Source organism: Phalacrocorax aristotelis, chromosome 3 (genome assembly GCF_949628215.1).
Source record: "Phalacrocorax aristotelis chromosome 3, bGulAri2.1, whole genome shotgun sequence".
NCBI lineage: Eukaryota > Metazoa > Chordata > Aves > Suliformes > Phalacrocoracidae > Phalacrocorax > Phalacrocorax aristotelis.
Window position 1 is genome coordinate 119457650 of NC_134278.1, and position 19287 is coordinate 119476936.

The following is a 19287-nucleotide window of genomic DNA, read 5'->3' on the forward strand; positions in this document are numbered from 1 at the left end:
CTTACAAGAGCTATTGTCCTGAAACACTGTACAGGAGTCTCAGGTAGGACCATTTAGCGTTATTACGTGGTTTGTGGTTTTTTTTTTCCAGTAAACCTTTTTGAGCATGTATTACTGTGTTGTGGGTTTAAACATTCATCTCAAAGTTTAGCTGCTGTGTTCCAAAATCAATTAAACTCATTACGGATGTGCTAAAGAGGTCTGGAATGCAAGAACTGGCTTGTATTCTGATTTCCACTCTTACTGTTTGTAGGGTATTTTAGGACATACATGTGGGAGTGTGAGAGAAAAGGTAGGTATTAAACTGCTGGAGTGACACTTAATAGCTCTGGTATTTTCTGGACAATTTGTAAATTGTAATGAAAATTACCTTGAATGTGATGTGCATTAAATTGCCTTGTGAAGAATACTATGTGGGTTGGAGAAAGAATAGCGTGAAAGTGAAAATTCTGTTAGAATGCCGAAGACCAAAATTCTCTGCTTTTGTTTTCAAAGTTGAAAACAGAAGACTTAGTCCCTCAGTATAAACCGAGAGGTAAAAAGAAATTATGCTGCAGGCACTACTCTAAGTGCAGTGAGCTTTACTTAACTTGTGACAACAGCAAAACATGTAAAAGAATTAGGTGGCTGGCATTTAAGTGTGTTAGTGACTGCATTATGCTCCGTTGAAGCTGGGAGGGCTAATGTATTTCTTTTATTTAATACAAGTATAAAAGAAATTTAGCTCTTTTGGTAGACAAAATAAAAGGAGTACCATATTCTGAAAAGGTGTGTGCAGATTGATTAAAAATTGTCTTCTGCATGTTGATGGAGATTTGAATACACATGATAAAAAAGAACAAAATGTCTAGCTCTTGGCTACCTGGAGAAAAAGATGAGGTCCTAGTGGCAATTGTTAGGTAGAAAGGGGGTTGGAAATATCTTCTGTCATCTATTTCTTGCTCAGGACAAGAAAGTGGGACTTTGCTCATTCTTTGTACATAGTGTTGCACAAGAGATACATCAGTCTATTATCACCCTCAACTGAAACAACATCCAGGATACCAGAAGTCATGACAAACAGTAATTCACAAGTACAGTGATGCTTCCGTCTCCTAACATTGCTGATGTTCTACCTCCAAGAGGCAAAACCCTTGGTAAGTATCTTGCCAAGGTGCTGGTGACATGTACCTTGTGTTGAACAGTAAATGGAAAGAAGGTCACAACTCAGCTCGCCAAGGTGACACAAAGAACTACCATCATGACGGTTGCAAAGAATAGTCTTGGACAGGTAAGTACCTCCAGCTCCCCTCTCTTCAGCAGTAAATGCATGCCATAGCCACGGCCTCTATTTGTAAAGAAATGCTTCTTTATGCTGCCATATGGGTATTTTTTTAGTCTAAAATTTTATCTAATGTCTAGAGCAAATCTATTTTAAGTACTTCTAATTGCCAGTATTATTTCTTTGAAGTCCAGCCATGGTTCTGCTTTATTGTTGTTTAGACCTTTGCAGTCAAATAGGAACAACTGCAATAAATTAGAGACCAGGAATCAAGCATGCCTGGAAACCTGTTTGTTTACAAAACGTACAAAGTCCTCTTCTCATTGGCACTTCGCATAGTTTACAAGCAAATACTCCTGACATAAACCCCATTTGGACGGCTGAAAGATGTTAATACAGAACCACTGCCTCCACAGACACCTCACACGCTGGTACCAGGCTTACGCTTTACTGAAATGTGGTTGTGTCTTCTGAGTTTTCACTGACGCAGCCAAAATTTTTGTTGTTGCTGAAACAGCTGTGCTGGCAAGAGCTTGTAATGAGGGGCAAAAAATCACAAACCAAGCCTGCAAACTAAGTGAGGAGTTTGATTTCTAGGCTAAGCTTGCTGGGAGCAGATCCCAGCAGCGAGGGATGCTGCCCTGCCAGCAGGCCCTCGCTCCTCTGAAACCCATTTTCAGCAGCAACCAAGCGCCCCAAGGAGGATGGGAAGCCCCTGCAATCAGAGGGACATGCGTACGTAGGGCTGGCACAAGGAGGGCAGGCGGCCCCCGTGATGAGAGGGACGAACACTGGCAGGGCTGGCCCGAGCAGCTCCCCTCCCCACCATGGTGGGTTCCTTCTTGGTGAGTGAGGGGGGCAGGCCCAGCCCCACAAGGTGAGGTGCTGCAGGCCAAGAGCGGGCTCTGCAGGGCGTGTAGGTTTGCCGTGGGTGGGAGAACTCCCCGCGGGCTCTAGAACCGCCACCCTCCAACACTCCCCGTAGGCTGCCGTGGCCGCCGGTACCGGAGACGAAATGGTGCCTCGCCCACACCCCGATAACAACACATGCGCTGTAGCAGACCGGGAACTACATTTCCCGGCGGGCCCCGCGCGGCGCCGGAAGGCAGGTGGGCCGGAAGCGGCTGGCGGGCGGGGCGGGGTGCCGGAACGCGGGGTCCGGACGCGGAGTCGGGAGTCGGAGTCTGGAGGCGGCCGCCGCCCGAGGCCCGCTCCCGCCAGTTTGAACATTCCCGCGGTGACGGCGGCAGCTCTCGCGAGAACTCCGCCCCCCTGCCCGCCCCATGCCGCCCCGCCCCCCGCGCGGCGGGTGAGCGAGCGAGGTGGGTGCCGCGGGCGGGGGCAGGGGAGGGGAGCGGAGCTGAGCGGAGGGGCGCGAGGCTGGGTGGGCAGGCAGGCTGGCCGGCCGGCCGGCCCGGCGCAGGCGGAGGCCGAGGCCGCTGTAACCACTGCGGGAGATGCTGCCGCCATCAACGGCACGTATGGGGGAAAAGCGGGGTGGGGTGGGCGGGCAGGAGGAAGCGGCGCGGGGTGAAGGCGACGGCAGCGGCGGCGATGGCGGTCCGTCCTCCCTCCTTCCTTTCTTCAGCCCCCCGCACCAGCGGGCGCCGGGCGCTCTTGAGGCGGGTAGGCCGGCGCCGAGGCCGCTGGCGCGGCAGGGGCCCTGGGCGGCCCGGGCCGTCATCCCCCGGCCCCTTATATAAGTGACCCCCGGGGCTGCGTCCACGGCAGGCCCGGCGGGGGCGGGCCGGGGCGGCCGGCGGCGGGGCTTGGGCAGCGCACATGGAGGCGGCGGCGGCATGCGAGGCTCCGCGGCCGGGAGGCGGCGGCCAGAAGCGGGGGGCGTGGGAGACGGGGTGGCTGCCGGCGGGGGCTTTTCCTCACCCGGCCGCCCGCCGCACGTCCCCGCCTCTCCCTCCTTCGGTCACTTTTTGGAGGGTTATACTTCCATTTTCATATTTCCCCCCCCCCTCCCCTGTTTCGGTGTGGTTTGCCAGGAGGAGGCGGGAAATTCGCTGTTCAGAGCGGCGATCGCGGGAAGAGGGCCGGGTTCAATGGGGAGAGCTCAGCTTTAGAGGAATCCAGCGCGTTTTGTGGGGGTCTCTTGATTTTTGCATAAAGCATGCATCACGCAGCAAAGCTGCTGACTTAAAGGCGCTTGATTTCTTCCTTAATAAACCGTGACACCCGGTCTGGAGCTTCTGCTAATAGAAGTGCAGTGTTGGTCTTTCAGATCTAATAATTGCTTCCTGGTCATGTTTGGTAAAATTCTGGAAAACGTAAGGACTCACTTTTGTCGGGAATGCTGAACCCCGATTGGGTACATAGCTACAGGTGGCAGTTCAAGTGCCACCTTAGGCCCATCGGTCTGATTGATTGTATCAGTCTTGGCTGGCAGCTGTCACATGCGTTTGGACACAGAGCACCATGTCCTGTTCTGCTGAGGACAGCTCCTCATCCACTTCCTGTCTCAGCTTGTTTTCCTGCATTGATTTACCTTAGGTTTTGCTTTTTTTAAGACAGTGAAATGACCTTAATCAGGCTTCTGTTAACTTTGTGTCTTCTATCTGGTAAGATGTTGGATATGGTTTTAGAGAAAGAATGGTGATAAGCCTTTGCTAGTGTGGTATTGTTTTACTTGCATGGTGGAGAGAATACTTAAATTGGTAGGAGTCACCAAAAACCTGGGCCTGTTGCATGTGTTGAAAACATTTTTGCAGTTCACCTTGTCAGGTTGCTGTTACTAAAAATTACGTTTCAGAATTAGCTGTTCGGAAGCCGTCTGGATATGGCCCTGGGCAGCCCGCTCTAGGTGGCCCTGCCTGAGCAGGGGGGTTGGAGCAGAGGACCTCCAGGGATTCTGGAAGGCTTTTCTCTCCTTTGTGATTCTGTGATTCTGGAATTTGTGCGGGGAGGGGCGAGCGGTGTTGGGGTGTGCTGGGAATGCTGTCTTAACTACTGTCTCCCTCTATTAGGAAGGCTGCGCGTGCGTTCTGTACTGCGACACTCAGCGCCTCTGCCTGCCTGCCCAGGTATGCCAAGCAATGTAAAAAAGGGCATAACTTCAGAAACGTTGTTAGGAACTTTTGCTAGCTTAGCCACGTTGGACAGGGACTGCAACTCTTGCATGCAAGAGTAGTCGTGTTTGAGAATAACCACAGGAGGTAGCCGGGTAAACTGGCTCCAGTGTCAAATTCTGATGTGTGTTGGCTTTGTTTGTTTTCCATTTCAAGGGAAATCAAACCTATGGACTGCATCAGATATGGATTGGGGCTGTTGAGATAGAGAGCTGAAATTCTTTCCTCTTCTCACCTTCTGCTGTCAGAAGGTGACACTTGAGTGCAATAAGCCTGAATGACTGTAGAATTCTGATACAGATGGTCTCCGGTATGCTAGTGGCTTTTTAGACAAAAGCGTAGGTTTTGGGCTGGATGTAGGGTCTTTGCCTAAACCATTGTGGGGAGGTTTTCTGCTGAAGTGGGAAAGAAATGGCCAAGTGGGACTCCTTACCTCACCTGCTGGCTCGCTCACTAAATCCTCTTTCTTCAGGAGTGAAATATGGAAAAGTGCAAGTTTGCTGAACCTGACTACTAAGGTGCTGAAAGTGTCTTTTCCATCCAATGCCTGTGAGTTGCTTCGTATTTTTGTGGGGAAAATGTGATTGAACCAGTCATTAAGACTAATTTGAAAACTGATAATTGTCGTCTTTACCTGCTATTCAACCAAGTAGATGCTGTTTTTTCTCCAGAGTGCAGTTTTACTTCCATTTCTTCTTCTTTGGCTTCTTCCTACTCTTTGTCCAGTTCCCTCAGAAAATGTGAACAGAGCAGTGTTACGCCGTGCTGTCCATTCTCTGGTCACCAAGTAATGCTCCCCTGAAATCACTTTAGCTTCCACATCTGAAAGAATGACACCTGTCAGCTGCAGACTTTCTCAGTGAGGTAGTGAGTCTCTATGTGCGAGAGAGAGTTAAAAGTTGACTGAGTGTGTCTTGGGTGCTGCCCTTGCTAAAAGTAAAGGGGGTTTAGCTCTCCTTGCAAACTGAGCGTGTAGTTTCACACGCGTACGAGCTAGCATAACAGCCTGCTGCCACAGAAGGGAGACGGACAAACTGCCTCTCCTTCTCCCCAGTGCATCGTCCAGCCTCCTTCCTTGTGCCAACTTTTACGCTTGCTACTTCTCTCTGCAAGCCAGTTTAGCTCTCTGACCTGGTGGGAAAGTATCTGCTTTTCTGGGTTAGTTTTGTGCCTGCTTGGGGAGTGAAGGTGGCTCGTAAAGCGCTCCAAACCGTGTTCAGGTGAGTGCAAGGGAAGCCGCAGGAATACAGGGGTAGAACGAAGGAGCAGATGGAGAGACGGGAGTGGGCAGCAAGGCCTCTCTTTTGGTGGCCGTGAAGTCAACATGTTTTGTGACATGATATCGTCAGCTGCGACTGACCGTAATTTTAGCTGCTTCTTCAGTGAGGCCGTAACATTGATGGCCTTAGAAACTGACTTTCATGTACTTCCATGTCAGTCAAAAGTGACATCCCAGGATGTGGACTTGGCCGTATGTGAGTCTGGTTGGACATGTAATTTCTCATTTTTGGGATTAAAAAGCTCCAGAAAATTTTCAGAATCTCTCGTCAGTCTCTGACTCGTGGCATGTTCCTTTCTTTGGAAATAGTTCAAGATGTTTGGAAGTCCTGAGTAGCTAGGGTGAAGAAGAATGGTAATTTTGGCAACTTGTTCCCAGACCACTTTGGTATAGGCTACAGCTGGGAGGTTGGATTCTGGTTTACTCCTGAACATGGAATAAGCCTGTGGTGTTTTACACTCATCTGGTTTCTAACAGAGAGAAATATGAATGTGGTTGCAGTCACTGTTTTGAAGGAGAGCAGAAATGCAGTTAGTGTTGGATATACCCGTTAAAGGAGAGGCCTCGTGCCTTTAACCTATCTCTATCTTCCCACTGTTCTGGTTTCCCAGTAATCCTTGGTTTAACTTAGCAGAATGATGCAAGTACAACAAACTAATAAGCAGATCAGTATCTATATTGTTCGTAATTTATTATGGCTTTTATCTTCCTAGTTCCATATTGCCAAGGCAGATGCCTAGAAAATAAAATGTCTGAAATGCCCCTTGGCTTACTACAGGATACCAGGGCATGCCTGATGCGCCGGCATTTTCCCATGCTTTTATACGCAGTTAATAACTGCATTGTGATTAAATTTAAGGTCACATGAACGGTCCAGGTGTCAGAGGGTTACTTATTTGATGGTTCTTATTGGTGGTATTGGTCTGGTAAGCACATTTGATGTGTGCTGTGGACAGGACTACAACTGCGTCAAGGTGTGAGCTTTCCACCAGAGAAGAAGAATTTCTGATTTGGTGGGGAGTTTGGAGCGGTGAGTGGTTTGTTTTCAAACTCAAACCTCCCCAGTCTAGGGTACCTTAAAATTTGCCTTCCAGTTTGTCCACGCAAAGTTCTGTGCTCTTGGCCTGTCCGCGCAGGCAGCGGCAAAGGCGGGGTGACTCGGGACGACCCAGGGAGAGTATGCAGTTGAGGAGTTTTCCTGAATGCTCTTACCTGCCCTACTGGAAGATACTTGTTCACTCGTTTTCTTAAAACTGTCTTGCTACTAGAGTAATATATTCTGTCAGCGATCACGAAGTACTTGCATCAAAATGCTGACATGTGCCTCGTGCGGGACCCTGACTCCACGTCCTGTGTTTCACGCGCTCGTCGTTTTCATGCTGGCAGAAGATACTGGACCGTATTCTCAAATAGTTGCAGTGTGTGTGACTTGAAGTATAGTAGATTCCAGTGCCCGGCGTTTTGAGCACAGTCCTTCTGCACAGAAGTACAATTTGTATAAATTGCATGTATTTCTAAGCTTGTCCCTTTAATAACTTTGTGTTGCTCCCAGAGTCTAGTCGTCAGAGCTAGCTGTAACCTCCTGTGCGGTAAGGAAAATAGGTTATTGCTGCACTCTGGAAGAAGCAATCATAAACCTTTGCAGGAGTACGTGTACGGTACAGGTAACACAACCTGCTTTGCGTGCGTGTTTAAGTGGCTGGCTGTACTGCTTTGTAGCACGGGGTAAGGGTTCTGCGTGACGCCTGAGTTGGTCAGCGCGTGTAACAGCCAGGCATAGTGAACTACGTTTAAAAACTTCCTTTTGAGATTTCATGAAGAAAGCAGTGCGATTTGAACAAGGTAATTGACTAAATCTGCCTTGCCTTCCAGAGGCTTTTCCACTAACCATTTCAGAACTTGCAAAACAGAGTTACTGGAAGTAGTTTGTATTTCCATGTGCATGGAATATCTCTATTTAGGCGCCCGCTTCTGGAGCACCTCCAGAAGTGCGGGAGCTGTCTGCAAGGGCCAGAAATTTTTGCAAGCTACTGCAGAGATGTGACAAGGACAGGCAATAGGAAGGAGAGGACTGGAGTAAGGAATACGAGGGAGGCTTTAAGTGTAGAAAGCCATCAATGTTTAAAGTGCTCTCTTAGGGTGACATCGTAAGTGTATGGAGAACTACCGTCTAATTGATGAGCTATGAAGGTCTGTATTGCTTGTGATGTGAAAATATCAACAGTACCTTTTGTGGAAGAGTTTGAGAATGAAGGTAGTCAAGAACATCGTATTCCTTCGTGTTCAAACTAAACATGCAAGAAGTGAACTAGGCATAAATGGGGCGTGAAATCTACTAGGAGACAAAGGACAAGGAGGAATAAAGGATAAAATCAAGGGAAAGGGCAGGCGGAAATGTATGCCTGTTACTGAGAAGCTTTTTAAAATACGATTTTTCTCAGATCGCCTCTTGCTCACCTATGTGAGTAGGCGTGAACTCAGAGTATTGGGGGCGGGGTGGTTCCTGCCCTTTATCCTGTCAACACCGCCGTGCCACTTTTTGTTGGTGATCTCATCGGCATGAGAAAAGCAAAGGAGTCTCCTTCTGCTCTGCTCTGAGATCCAAAACTGTCCTGAGTGCCGTTTCTTTAAGGAAAAGAGCTACAGGAGATGGAGAGGAGATTATTTGCTGCCTCCTGATGAAACTTCTGTCAATCTGAAAAATGCTGATGGCTGACTTGCGCCTATTTTTGCATTATTTTCTTTATTTACAGTGAAGAATGCAAGACCTAACGGCTCAGGTAACGAGCAGCCTGCTGCGGTTTCCAGAGGTCACTATTCAGGCGCTTGGGGAAGATGAGAGAACTCTCGATTCTGTGCTGCGTGGGAAGATTTCTGGAGGTGAGCATTTTCCTTTACCCTTGGTTTTGGTATCGAGGTGTTGTTGCCTGGAGGTTACCTGAAGTATCGTAGGGTCATAGTATCAGCTGTGTGTGGTTGGTGCTGTTCAGGTGCATCAGGTTTCAAGAGAGCAGGAAGGATGTTTTAACTATGAAAAATGCTCATATTGAAACATCAGTGTAGTTAAACTTTGAAACTAGAGCAGCCTGTGCCAGTCGTGTGCTATGAAAATAATTCCCCTGAGCATGCTGAGCCAGTGAGCCCTCCTCAATTCCTAATTCAATAAGAGGCAGTTTCCCAAAAAGTAGTAGTGTTGTTTTGGGCCGTATTTATTTGCACCATCGTAACATCACAGGCAGAAATGGTTCTTCTACAATGTGAGAGAGGTAAACCCCGCTGCTTTTTCTTTTCTAGATGGAACAAAAGCAGAAGGGAGAGGAGAGATAGCAGCGTTAAGCGCTGCAGCCAGATTTCCAAAGCGTTTCATAGGATGCAGATGAGTATCCAGAGAGAGTTGCTGAAAGTGGCTAAGCAGATTAGGTAGCTGACTCTCTAGGTGATCTGAACGTAGAGCTGGGTGCCTGTCTGGGTGTCCAGGCTTCGGTTGGGACCATGTAGGGTCTCTCTACCTGACTGCAAGTGCAGCAATGGAGTTACTACTTCCTTTGGGTTGGCAGTAGTTCAGTGAAACAAAACGTGTTAAATTCTGTCTGTAATCAGCATGTGTGAAAGTTCAATTTGACTCCTGCAGTGCCCGTTTGAAGAAGATTCCTTGTGGAAGTCCAAATCCCTGCCCAAAGCAGGCATGCGTCAAGCAAAATTAATAACCTAGGAATGAATTGGCTTAGATTTGTTATTTCTGAAGTGTGCTTGGAGGCTTGGATTCCCGTATGTATTGAGATGATTTCTAGCAAACCCAAGCCGAATATGGTATAAAGAGTACAGATCAATGTACTGCAATCTTTATCCCTAACAATGAGAATTCTTCAGTGCAGGAACGACAAGTACAAATGCAAAACAATAAGGTGGTTAATGTTAAGATGTATCGCTTGAAGATTTCAGTGGGTGACTTCCAGTAGTTGACGAGAATTAGGTAAATCTGTTAGGTACTTTTATTGCAGTAAGAGAAGGGGCAGCGACTGTGCTTTTCCCGTTGTTTTCAGTGTTTAGCTGGGCATTTACTTTAGTCCGCTTTGTTTCCTCTTCCAGGGAGAAATGGCCTGGCATGGTTGGCGTGTGGTCCTCAGCTTGAGGTAGTGAACTCTGTGACAGGAGAGCGTCTCTCTGCGTACCGTTTCAGCGGAGTAAATGAACAGCCTCCCACCGTTCGTGTGGTAAAGGAGTTCTCCTGGCAGAAGAGAACTGGACTGCTGGTGGGCTTGGAGGAAGCAGAGGGAAGTGTTCTCTGCCTGTACGACCTTGGAATATCAAGAGTGGTTAAAGCGGTTGTTCTTCCAGGGCGGGTAGGTGTTTGTTTAACGGGAGAAACGAAGCCTTTCTGTCGTTCGGCGCTGCATAATGCTGTTTCAGGAAGAGCTTTGGAGCGTCTCTTTGTTAGGAGGTATTTTTGCTATATTGCATCAGCATACTGCTGTCGCTTCAGAGTGCGCAGTCGAGAGCGCCTTGGTGAAAAATCGTGGGCTTAACAGTACCATTATCTTTTGAGTTTACCAACAGTAAAACAAGTTTTCTGGTTTTATGGTAAAGCACAGAGTTACCTAATTCTCCGGTTCCACAAAAAGGCCTTGAAAGCTATCTTTTTTTTTTGGCCCGAGTGAAAAAGACCCCTATCCCCCCCAACCCCTCCCTTTCAGGTGTCTGCAGCACACGTGTCCTAAAAGGTTAATTTATGTCAGAAATACGGTCTCTAAAATACCTCAGGCTTCCATGGTTGTGCTGTAAGTGACTGACATGTTCTCCTGAGTCTCAGACTAGGTAGCAGGTGACTTCAGAGCAGAACACATTTTTCTGTTGACTTAGGATAGGGAAAAAGAGCCTTTAGTGAGTTACCTGATCGATGGTTAGGAGGTCGCCTTTCAGCCTGAAATCCTTGAAACTCTGCCTATTGACTATTGTGTTAGTGTAGTTGGGATACACTGGTGTAAGGTTACTACTTTTTCCTGTCTTCTGTAGCCCATAAACTCAGCTGATGTCACGCCCCCCCCGGCTCATTATCTGCATGTAGACAAGAATCAGCGTAAGTTAATGGAACATCAAGATTCCCCCTATTTTTATCACCTTAGAATCTGCAACAAATAAATACTTCCTTATTACTCAGCCTTCCATGAGGTGATTTGGTTTGACTTGCTAGCATACAGGTGGAGTTTTGCTTGTTTGCAATGCTACAGCGTGATTACTGGTATTAAACATTTGTATGGTGGCGATTTCTGGAGAGATGAGCTGGGCTGGTGCTCTGCTGTGTTGGTTTGACGATCCTCTTGGTGAACGTTAGAGTTTTAGGTGGAAAGGCAAGCTGCGTGCTGACACGAGCGTACAATCCGTAAGTAAATTATGTTTGTGAAAAATGGCAAGAAATCTAAGTAATCTGGGAAGAGGAGAAGGAAAGGTGAAGAGGGATCATGTCACATCTTGAATCCGTGCCTACCGAAGGGGTTTGAAATAGAATGTAGTTATAACTCTCAGTTGTCTTAGGGAGTTTTTCTAGACCAGAAAAAAAGTGGTTCAGGAGAAAATAGGAAGGAGCCTTGGGGGGAAAGGTGGGCTGTTGTGGGCTAAAGGCTATGAACTTTGGAAGAAAACCAAAGCTTGTCTGAATTTTTGCTCTTATGCCCTGATGAATGCCCTTGAGTACAGGCACGCTTGGCCTGTTGCTTTCATTTGGCTCCCTATCTTTTTGCTGTTAGATTAGTTAGATCAGCATCGACAGGAGACAGGTATTGCTCGTTGGACTGTTAACTTCCAAGTTGTCAGTGGCAGTAAGGGTAAGCAAGGCCAAGCAGATAAACCTGGCACTTGGCCACTGTCTGTACGTTTTGAAGGTATCCTGTATCTCATCCTTCCAAATAGACGCATCACGTAACACGGGTTTTGAATCTGCCTGAATGTTTCTCTGATTTTCATGCTGATTATTTTTAAGAGTAAAATGCAGGTGTAGCCTTAACATCACTTTCTGCAGTTCTTGTCGTTAGTGCGTTAAGGCTTTAATGAGCACCTTGATTTCTGGAGTCTTTTCCGTGTGGGTATATCTTCTGTGGGGAGCTAACGCTGTGGACAGGTTAACACCAACTTAGAGTGATTCTGGTGCAAGGTGTCAAGCCCTTGGTGGATCAATAGGGGGCATTTATAGTGACTGTATGACTGCCTGTCAGTGTAAGAGTAGATGTGTAGTCATTCAGAGAGTAAAGGAATGAGATTAAACAAACCCAACTCACAAGCTTAGAAGGAAAGTTTTGGGGTGGGGCGGGGGGTGTTTGTTGTTTGGTTGACTTTTTTTGTGGGAGCATCTCTAACTGTCCTCTGGATATACATGTGAAATGCATCAGGAAACTGAAAAAGTTAGTGGAGTATTATTTGAATTGGCTTCTCGTAAAAGCAAATCTGAATTGAAAGCATTAATTCTATTAAATTGGTTGATAATGGTTGTATGCTTCAGAACTATGGGACGGTATTTTCCCCAATTTCCCTGGTTTGTATGGGGCAGAAGGGTAGCATTCAGATTCAGTGAGCTGAGACAAGGTGTCTTTGTTCATGCCCAGAATGAGTTGGCAGTAGTCTAGGAGAATACGCAAAGCCAGTGCATAGCGCAGTGGAAAAATATGCAGTTTCAGGAGATTCTACGTGGAAGATTGAAGTGTTAGAACGGGGTAAATTCTGGCTAATTCTGCAGCAAGATACGGGCAGTATTTCTGTTTTCCTCATAACCGTCGTCAAGACTTGGAGCAGCAAGAATTCAAACAATGAGAGCGCTTTTGGTAGTCCTTTGAGTAGCAGAGAAGATGGGAAATGTAATTTGATTTATAGGAGATCTGAAACAAAATGAAGTTGTCTGGATTCCTCTGGGCACTTCTAAGATTAGGATTCTTGTAGCCAAGATGAAAGGTAAATTCTGGAGTAGACTGCCAGGCAGGGTAGTCATCGCAAGTGCTTGATGTGGGAGAGGAGAAAACCTGGGGGCTTAGGGGTTTAGCTATTTTCCCCCACCTCTGGGGGGAAAAACCAATATATATATAAAAAATGGATACCTTGTGATGCTCACTTCTCTGTTTTATTTTCATGTAAAGCTTTGTGGTTGATGTAAAGCTTCCTGTTTGTGTTGTGTTTTGCAAGAAGGCTAAAGGATAGCCTGTGTTCTTTTGTTGACTAGCTTTAGTGCAGGAGGCTTTGTGGGCTTGTATCTCTGCTATAGCAGCCAGTGTTGTCCTGGGAGGTGCTGCAGGTGCTGAAAGGTCTGTTTTACTAAAGACCTTGTAATAAAGCTGCATGCAGACTGCTTTGCATGTTAAAGGGTAGCGTGCGCTTCTGCTCATTTGGAGTTAGCGTTTCACCGAACAAGCTGCTGTTCTTTTTGCCGCTGTTCTCGGTTGGCTTTTAAAATTTGTGTTCACATTTGTGAAAGTCCTGGTGTGCATTTACAACTCTTTTGCTTTACCTGGTTGCTCTTCTTATTCTACCCGAGGGCCGGCGTAAGTTTTGCTAAGCTGGTGTCTCCCAACAACGCTTTCTAAAAATATTTCCTTCCCTTGGAAATGGGGTGTCTGCTGTGCAACTCGACCGCTGCCTCGTCTGACTTAGGGCCATGATTTACCCTGATCCCTGCTTGGCAAAGAAGGCGTAGACTGTATCCCGGTGCTGATGGGCTGCGAGCAGTGGGAGACGAGATTTAGCCTTTCTTACTTAAGTCCCTTAAATACGCTAGAGTTTTGTGCATGTACCTGATTTTCTGTGTTTTCTTAGAGTTAATGGTTTCTAAGTAGGAAATGGAAGTTGGTAAGCTGCAATAATAGAGTGCACCACTGAAGCTGAAGTTAACTCAGTTAAATAACTGTAAGAAATCTAGTAAACGGTAGGCAGGAACGGATTTTTGTACAGGGCTTTTTTTTTCTTTTTTTTTTTTTGTTGTGATAGAATTGGAAGCAATGCTTTGTTTTGAAGTCTTACGATCCTGTATTGACTTTCTTGTTTCTGATGGGCTAATTCTGGCTTCCCTTTTGAGTGATTTCTGTTTAGCTTGTCAAAGAGCTGAAATACTAACTTGTAGTTTTCCTGTAGGTAACAGCTATAGAGCCCATAACGAATCACGGCGGAGCCAGTGTGAGCACTCAGCACCTCCATCAGACTCTGCGATGGCTCTTTGGAGTGGCAGCAGTGGCTACGGATGTCGGTCATCTGCTTGTGGTTGACCTTTGTTTGGATGATCTGTCTTGCAGTCAGAATGAAGTAGAAGCCTCAGGTAAGCTTGCAGTTTGTCAACTTGAATGTAAAAGTAAGAAAACTCGTGTCTTTAGGCAAACAGTATGCCTCCCACTTTGAAGATAGTGGCGTGCAGACATTTATGACTACTGATTACAGGTGGTAGTTTGACATCGTATAGTCCTGAACGGATTAAAAATGGGAGTGGCTTAATACTCCTTCTAGTGTTAAAAATTCCTCCCCTTCCCCCAGGATCCCCATGTCACTACGATTCTTGCCAGTGAAGTGTAAGAATTTTACCGTCCAAGTCAGTGCAGCCGCCTGATCGGAAGTTGTGTGGGACGTGCCCTGTTTCTTGGGAATGTTCTTCTGCTTCTGTTAATTGACTTGGGGCAAATTTTAGGCTTGTTCTTGAAACCGAACCTGACTTATCAAAAACCATGCATTTGGTTGAATGACAGCTCCTAATTTGTGATCCGTTTGCATGCGCTGTTTTGTCTATTACAACAGTGGCTTCGGTAGTTTCCTCATGAGGCCGAAACTCCTGATCTGCAGAGTCCGGGAATAATTTGTCCATGAAGGTTACACTTTTACCTGGTTTTGAAATACGGGCGAGAATACCTGTCCAGTCGGAGAGTTCTGATGTTCTTTGAATATCTACAAAAGGGAAGCAGCAAGCAGTGTGTTGCATTAACGGGTATCTTGCCTGGGCCAGTAGAATTAGGTAGTACACGATGTCACGTCAGTGCTTAAAATGCAACCTAAGTGGCATAACACATTAATTTATTGCGTGGTTTTGTGTGCGTAGATCTAGAAGTTGTCACTAGAATTCCGGCTGAAGTTCCGCAGAGAAGAGAAACTGTGACCAGAGAAGGGAGACATCTCTGTTTTCAACTCCAAAACCCTTCAGGAACAGCCATATCAACCCTGTGCTACATCAGCAGAAGCAATCAGCTTGTTGCGGGTTTTTCAGATGGCTACCTGTCACTCTGGAATATGAAAACTTTGAAGAGGGAGTAAGTAGGTCTTTGCACTTGGTGATGCCTGGAGGTGCAGGGGTCTCAATGCTTTGCTTAAGGAGGAAGTGCGTTAATTGAAAAGGAGCTTTCTCAGGGATGGAAATGCTGAGCGTAATCTTGGAATGCTTAGGAATCCTCCTCTGGAATAACGATTCAGTCATACGTGGGTTAGGTGGCCTGCTGTCTCCCCAGTGGACTAGGATTGTTTTCCTTAATGTGCCTGTTGGTTGAGGAATTGTGGAAAGCATGCTGCTTTGGGTTATGTTAAGCAGCTAGGAAGTGATAGAAGCGGTTTCCCTAAGGCAGTTTGTTCTGTCAGTAGTATTCAGTGAAAGCGGGAAGTGTGTGTATTTTGATGAAACAGATTTTAAAATTGTTTTTCAGAACCAGTTCCTGCAAGTAGGGCATACATTGAAAGGCTCAAGTATGTTAATAATGTGATTTTGATGATGATATTCTTTAAAGTGTCCAGGCTGAGCCTACTGAGACGTGAAAGATCAATCGCTGATCTGTGCCTGAAAACACATTCTTCCCTACGTGTCAGCCTTGACCGAACGAGGGGATTAACGCATTGCAAGGCAGCGATGCGTGTGAATGACAGTCTGCTTGGAACACTTGGAGATGAGAATAAGGGTCATGTTAGTTTATAAGCAAGAGAAAAGTTAGATTATTTTAAATCTTCCAAAGAGCAACCTCGCTTGAAATATTTGACCAGATTCCAATAGGCATTCACTGAAGCCAATCTGCAGTGAGTCCTGGGAAACTATTGGGTGCCTAAATAGACGGTGGAGGAATAGTTAGGTGGCAAGAATAGATTGCAAAGGTACAAATAAGGTTCTGAAGTCTGGAAGAAAAATGCTTTAGGTAGCCCAAGTAAAGAAATGAGAGACGACTTCTGTTTGGCGCTGCTTTAAACTTGTTCAGAAGATGTGCTGCATTTTCAGTTCGATGTGGAAGCAGGCTACAACAGTAGGAAGAGTCTTTTGCCTGGCAGCTGAAGTAATCTTTGCTGTTCCTCGTCCTCCTCAGGCAGAGGAGGAGATAAACCCAGGTCATCGCACTCACTGGAGAGTAATTTCCTCGCCTCTTGCCTGCTGCATAAAAAGTAGTTGCTTCTTGACTCACTTGTTTGAGGTGGGAGTATGACCTTCTGTACTTTTAGGATAAGCACGGAAGGTGCTCTTTTCTCAGAGGATGCTTCTACCCTTGTACAAACAGTCGGGGCCAGTAGGCTCACCTTCTTTCTTTTTCTTTTTCTTTTTTTTACTGTCTTTCTTACTTTTTTTTGTTTAAACCTGTAGGCACCACTCTCAGCTTGAAGGAGGAAGGATTCCTGTCTATGCGGTTACTTTTCAAGAGCCTGAGAACGATCCTCGCAATTGTTGCTACTTGTGGGCTGTTCAGTCTACTCAAGAAAGGTGAAGAAAAACTTGCTTTAAGCCACGGAATTATTTTTTAATGTATATTTTCACATACAGTGGACACACGTATATTTGCTTTATTTGGCCGTGCAGGAGTGTCTCTCAGGTACAGAAGCTGTTGAGCTTCCAGTGCAGTTTTGACAGGATTTAACAGACATGAAGAGGCACCTACCAGTTCCTACCTGCTGAAAGGAGGCAAAACAACAGTGGCTCTTTGGGCTTGCATTCTGAAATGATTTCCTTTGTTTCTTGACGACTGCTTCATGATTTGCTTGATATCACACGACGGTCTTAAAAGACCCACAGAAGTAGTTGAGGCTGCAGATGAGGAACAGTAAACGTGGTGGTACAACAGCCTGCTGCCCCTAAAGCAGGAGGTGACAGTATGGCCGGTTACCTTGTGCCAGCTTTAGCCTTCATGAGCCCGTCCAGCTCACCTGGCAGCTCAGCTGTTCCTGGAGTGGCAATCGTACAACGTATGAAAGCTTTCAAATTGTAGGGTTAGCCTTTGCCCCAGAAGCTGTTGGTGTCCAGATGTCCTCCTTTGTGTTTTAGCGGCTAAATGCGGCTCATCAGCATGTTTTGGGAGGTGGTGTTTTTCTTTTGAGCAAGAGCGTGCTATTAAGAAAACTTCCATTTAGACCTAATGAAACGATAATGAGGACTATAGAGCAGCCTTGTAACCAAATTTCATGATTTATACCTTTTTCAGTGAAGGTGATGTTGTGAGTTTACACCTGTTGCAGTTAGCATTCGGTGACAGAAAACGCTTGGCATCAGGACAAGTCATGTATGAGGTAAGAGGCGCACGTATGTGAGAGGATGAAAAGAGTAATTTTCTCTCAAGTGAGTATCAGTTAAGTTGGCAGGGGTAATATTTACCGTGAAAATTCAGAGACGACTAAAAATGACCTTTTGCTGAGTCATCTTGGGCATGGCCTTTGCCCGTGCCTTTTGAAAACAAGTCCTACCGTTTTATACTGCAGTGTCACCTGTTCCAACTACACTCACCTGCCAGGAGCTCGTGCAAATTCAATTCCTGAAGAGGACGCTGCTTTTAAAAATAAAACTATTCTTCATTTAAACGCCAAATTAATGGCACGTAGGAAGAGAAGACGGGGCTTTGAATAGCTTTGTTTAACCAAACTGTAGACTTGAATAAGCTTCTGTCGGATTCCCTTTCTTAGAGTACGGTCGCATAGCTTTATTCTTTTCTGATCTCCGGGTTTCTCTTTTTGTTTTCTTTTGAGCTCTGTCAGCAGGACTTCCAATGAAATGTACCTAGAGGGTCTCTTAAGTGTTGGTCCTGCAAGTTAGTCGCTATAAAGATAACTCTCTCTACTTTTTGGCTGGGTTACCTATGAAATCTACTCTTCAAGCCAGTGGAATACGTAAATAGAGTAAACAGTGGTACGATTTGGTTCAAAAGAGTGTGCGTAAATTTTTAGAAGTGGCTCCAAAGATGATGTGTTTAAAGTTGGTTGGAACTATCGTTACATCTCAGATATGTAACAGATCTAAGACGCATCTGTAGAATATATACTTCTGTTCAGCAGTATGCTTGAAGCCCTTGCAAAATCTTTTTGAGGGAAAGTAATCCGAATTCAGAGCAATTCTTTCCTCCTGTTTGGATACTTTTGCATATGCTGAACAGGTATGGAATGAAAGAGGGGTGATTCTTGTACCGTGGTACTCTGTTTTTATAGGGACTGTGGGTTTTGATTTTGTTGAATGAGCTTAAATTTTGACCTTTGCCCTTCCTCATCTGCAAACATCCCTTCCTCATCTGCCCAGCACTCAAGGTGCGGCCTCACCAGTGCCAAGTACAGGGGCACGCTTGCTGGCCACACTATTCCTGATACAAGCCAGGATGCTGTTGGCCTTCTTGGCCACCTGGGCACGCTGCTGGCTCATGTTCAGCCAGCTCTCAACCGACACCCCCAGGTCCTTCTCCACTGGGCAGCTTTCCAGCCACTCTTACCCCAGCCTGTAGCGTTGCATGGGGTTGTTGTGACCCAAGGGCAGGACCTGGCACTTGGCCTTGTGTAAACATCATCTAATTGGCCTCAGCCCAGCGATCCAGCCTGTGCAGATCCCTCTGCAGAGCCTTCCGACCCTCGAGCAGATCAACACTCCCGCCCAGCTTGCTGTCATCTACAAACTTACTGAGGGTGCACTCAATCCTCCATTGGGATCATTGATAAAGATATTGAAGAAGACTGGCCCCAATACTGAGCCCTAGTGAACACCACTTGTGTCTGGTCGCCAGCTGGATTTCAGCCTGTTTGCCACAACTCTCTGGGCTCGGCCATCCAGCCAGTTTTTTACCCATCGAAGAGTACACCCGTCCAAGCCATGAGCCACCAGCTTCTCTAGGTTGATGCTGTGGGAGACAGTGTCAAAGGCTTTGCTAAAGTCCAGGTAGACAACACCCACAGCCTTTCCCTCATCCACTAGGCGGGTCACCCTGTCCTAGAAGGAGATCAGGTTGGTTGGGCAGGACCTACCTTTCATGAAGCCGTGCTGACTGGGCCTGATCCCCTGGTTGTCCTGCACATGCTTGGTGAGCTCACTCAAGATGAACCGCTTCATAATTTTCCCCACTACGGAGGTCAGGCTGACAGGCCTGTAGTTCCCTGGATCCTCCTCTTGGCCCTTCTTGCAGATGGGCATCAGATTGGCAAGTCTCCAATAGTCTGGGACATCGCCTGTTCACCAGGACTGCTGATCAAATGATGGAGTGTGACTTGGCAAGCTCCTCCGCATCTCCCTCGGTACTCTCGGGTGGATCCCATCTGACCTCACAGACTTGGTAGTGTCCAGGTGGCTCAGCAGATGGTAATCTGCTTCCTGCTGGATTATGGGGGGTTTATTCTGCGCTCTGTCCCTGCCGTCCAGCTCAGGAGGCTGAATACCCAACTCGGGGGCTTAATACCCAAAGTTATCGGAGTGAGTATCACAGGTTGAAGAGAGAACTGAG

At 46.5% G+C, this 19287-nt stretch overlaps 1 protein-coding gene across 5 annotated transcripts in view; it reads left to right on the forward strand.

Annotated features, from left to right (window-relative positions):
• The first annotated feature begins 2412 nt into the window (after positions 1–2412).
• Positions 2413–19287, forward strand: part of LOC142055409 (protein ELYS-like) — a 47332-nt gene continuing 30457 nt past the window's right edge. The window contains exons 1-9 of one of the 5 annotated variants that reach the window (XM_075089339.1): positions 2413–2583; positions 4237–4293; positions 4811–4887; positions 8371–8497; positions 9707–9960; positions 13727–13907; positions 14676–14883; positions 16188–16304; positions 17020–17104. In XM_075089339.1, the coding sequence (XP_074945440.1) occupies positions 8377–8497; positions 9707–9960; positions 13727–13907; positions 14676–14883; positions 16188–16304; positions 17020–17104 (966 nt within the window). In that variant the 5' untranslated portion in view covers positions 2413–2583; positions 4237–4293; positions 4811–4887; positions 8371–8376. Of the gene's footprint in view, positions 2584–2631; positions 2741–4236; positions 4294–4810; positions 4888–8370; positions 8498–9706; positions 9961–13726; positions 13908–14675; positions 14884–16187; positions 16305–17019; positions 17105–19287 lie in introns of those variants that run through there. The other 4 variants (XM_075089341.1, XM_075089344.1, XM_075089343.1 and 1 more) reach the window with 4 other exon arrangements.